The following is a 3,689-nucleotide window of genomic DNA, read 5'->3' on the forward strand; positions in this document are numbered from 1 at the left end:
AGTAGTATATAGGTTTTTTCCATTAATTTCCAAAATTAATTTTAAAACAATTATCTAAACGTGAGAAATATTATCTTACTGATTATATTATTCTTATAAAAATAAAACAATGATTCAATAATGACGTTCAATTGAGCCACCGATATTTTTGACTTATCTGTTTAATTAATCCAAATATTATTAATACGTATAATCTTTAATTAGAATTTGTACAACCGATCCAATTTATTTCGGAATAAGGAATAATATATAAAGGAATAAGTAAGGTTTGACAAAATTTTATTTGTTAGCAATTAATACACCTAAATAAAAATCTTATATAACAATCAAATTTGATATTTTTGATAAAAATGGTCCCAAAATTTCATACGATCTTCATATAAATTTTTTTCTAATACTAATTTTGGATTAATATGTAAATAAAAAAAATTATTTGAATCAACAGGCTTCCAAGTTACATTTGTAAATAATGGATCGTTTAATGGATTTGGATTTCCATCTTTTGATTTTGCAAATGTGGTCCATAATTTTATCATACGATGCATTCCTATCTCCTCATCGGAGCTTGGAGTGAGCTGAGAAACTCCTTTTGGATTAAAATTAAATAAGTATGGTAAGTCATCGGCATGCGCCACATATTTTGTAGAATTTCCTTCAAAGTTAAGACTTGTGATATAATTGAAATTATAAAAGTAAACAGGAACATTTGGAAAAGATGCGGCTTGTAGCTTTGTAATATAATACATTTTATAAATAAACATCATATCAGAAACGTACTAAAAATTGGAAAAAACAATTAAATGCAGCTAAATGGTATTGGGAGATGTACTCACGAAAAATTTCTAGGCGAGATTATTGATTATTATACCTGATTTTAAAATAATTCGGCTGTCTCGGTATGGCTGTTTTGCAAAACAGTGAAAGATAGATAATAGACAGAGTCCTTAAAAATTTACTAGTTCCAGATTTTGTCCAAAGTGACTAATGGGTCCATCACAACCACTCTTCACGATGCAGCCATGTTGAAAAGCTTCCTGGAACTAGTAAATTTTTGAGGACTCTGTCCCCCCTCCGATTAAGGCGTAGGCATCGAGCCGACGATATGTTTGACTGGTATTAAAATATAGACTTAGTCATCTGGCATAGATTTTTCCAGTACATCTCCTGGATCATGTATTTCAGAAACTAATCTAACTTACTTTAATCCAAGGTTCAAGTAAATCGTTTGACGGTGTTTGATTTCCATAATAAAATTCCTTAATTTCTTTACCAATATTGAAAGCTTCGTTTGAACCTTTTTTAAAATTTATATCCTTTGGTATCAACTTTTCATAATCTGATTCAGTGAAATTTGGTCCAATACCAGGCCTGTCTTGATAATATAATGCAGATTCATTTGCACAAATTCCAATAATAAGTGGAACTTTATTGAAATTTCCTTTTTTAATATTTTCTTCCACGTGGTGTGTCATGAATGGATCGTTACTGTTTTCAGATTCTATTGTAAGAGCACTCATTGAAATTCCATCCACAAGCGTGCCATCCTGTTAAGAAAACGAGCTTTAAAAATGACGTGTTTACTGGTTCATTTTATGTTAATAAATCTGTTGTATTTGGTTCCTGTCTCGGGCTTATTTTAAATGTGAAAGAGTTCACTTGATGGCAGCTAGTTCCATACACTTTACATTGGATTTATCGTCTAACCATCTGTAAGTTCGCGGTCATTGGATAAAGGCAGAAAAAATGTTTGTTATCTCGTATAGCAGCTATCTCGTTTAGCTACAATTTTCTTTTCTTTTAATATTGTGCATATTTTAATAAAAAATTTGGAGACAACTAAAATACTAATAGACCAAATACTATTTTGTTTTAACGTAAAAATTTGGTGCCTTGTTTATTGCCGAGTGATACGAGCATTAAGACGACAAGAGTGATTTTCCGATAAATCCGATAAATTATAATAAATAATATCGAATATTTTCATACCGGAATACTCTTCAATATTATTCCGGCGTTAACTAGCTCCTTCGTTGATGTACCGTTAATACAGTTTACAATTTCATCTAAGTTATTTGACGAACAATTTAAAGCTTCAGCTAAATGGGTGTAATTACTGGCAGAGTAAACCCAAGTATTTGCACCAGATCCACTTTGAGCAATCGCTCGATGAAATAAACCTTTTGCTAAGGATGATACATACAACAAATGTACCGAAGCCCCACCTGCACTATCACCAAAAATTGTTACTTGATTTGGATCACCATTAAAATACTTGATGTTTTCTTGAACCCATTTCAAAGCCAACACTTGATCTTTTAATCCTGCATTACCAGGAATATTATATTTTGGATCGTCAAAACTTAAAAAACCAAAAATATTTAATCGATATTGAACCTCAACCAATACAATGTCTTCAGTCATTAAATACTGTGATCCTCGATATCCATTAATAGAACCCATTTCGAAGGCACCGCCATGAATCCAAACCATCACTGGTTTCGGGTCTGGCATCTAAAAGTAAGTGAATTATATTTTTAATAATTTCGAATGTTGAAAAGCTGTTTTCTTTATTTTTAATACTTCATTAAGTGACAATATATTATGAAACAGTATCAAATTATTTAAAACAAGAACTGAATTTTGAAGAACAAAAATTTCTTGATTCAAGTAATTGTTTTTCCTATGTAGAAAGGAAATACATTTTGCCACATCATGTGGTTAAGAACTACAGGACAGTTTGTGTTTTAATTAACCAAAATTATTTCCAAGAATAAATTATACCATTTTTGTATGAACGTTCAGAAACAAACAATCTTCATCATATTCCTCGTTAGGTCCTGCTTCAGAAGCGCCGACTTGTGGACAAGCTTTTCGTATTTTTGTTGCATCATACACTCCAGTCCACGGTTCTGCAGGTTCAGGTGCCTGCAATATATCAGGTAATTATTTTAATTTGTAATTTTTTAATTAATTTTTTGTTCTTTTTGAATTAATGTGTTTTTTAATTACCTTAAACCTTAAACGCCCCACAGGTGGTTTTGCATAAGGGATTGCTTCAAATATATAATAAGTATCGTTTAAATAATCTTTGGCTGAATGACCAACTAGAGAACCCTGTTTAATAGTGATTTTTATGTCTTCTTTAAATGTGTTTTTACTTCTGACACAATCCAAGCTAATCTATAAAATAAAAATGTAATTACGGCAAAAATATTTTGTACACAATAATTATTAGATTATGTTTGTAATTTCCAATCAAAGATAAATCACTCATAGTAATAGGTTACATGGGTATACCCAGGAAAATTTTCTTGTGTAATGGTTAAAATTATAATTTTATTTGTTATAAAGGGACTTTAATGAAACGTTTAAAAATTACTTACAATGATACAAATAACTAATAAAACAAATTTCATTTTGGATTTTTAATTTTTTCACATACTTATATGTACCGAAATGCCAAAAATATATTTATATATAAAACCTCATGCGATAAAGTAACATGTCATCAAAACACTTATAGATTGGAAAATATGGGAGAGTTTAAACTGATAATTTATTGATAGTTATTAATAGATCTCATTCGATAGTAGGTATGTCACTTCACATCACTACAAGCTACTTCAGGCACTTGTATACATACGCCACTTCCATCTAATTTTTTAAACTTTTTAGATAAATTTTATCTA

General features: G+C 30.0%; 1 protein-coding gene across 1 annotated transcript; it reads right to left on the bottom strand.

Moving 5' to 3' along the window:
- Positions 1–309: 309 nt before the first annotated feature.
- On the bottom strand, positions 310–3,434 carry LOC123291808 (juvenile hormone esterase-like). The gene is made up of 6 exons (XM_044872226.1): positions 3,384–3,434; positions 3,010–3,180; positions 2,782–2,925; positions 1,987–2,511; positions 1,200–1,544; positions 310–776 (listed from the first exon to the last, which is right to left on the bottom strand). The coding sequence occupies exons 1-6, from the start codon at positions 3,414–3,416 to the stop codon at positions 327–329; spliced, it is 1,668 nt and encodes a 555-aa protein (XP_044728161.1). The 5' UTR covers positions 3,417–3,434; the 3' UTR covers positions 310–326.
- Positions 3,435–3,689: the final 255 nt, after the last annotated feature.

Source organism: Chrysoperla carnea, chromosome 2 (genome assembly GCF_905475395.1).
Source record: "Chrysoperla carnea chromosome 2, inChrCarn1.1, whole genome shotgun sequence".
Classification (NCBI taxonomy): Eukaryota; Metazoa; Arthropoda; class Insecta; order Neuroptera; family Chrysopidae; genus Chrysoperla; species Chrysoperla carnea.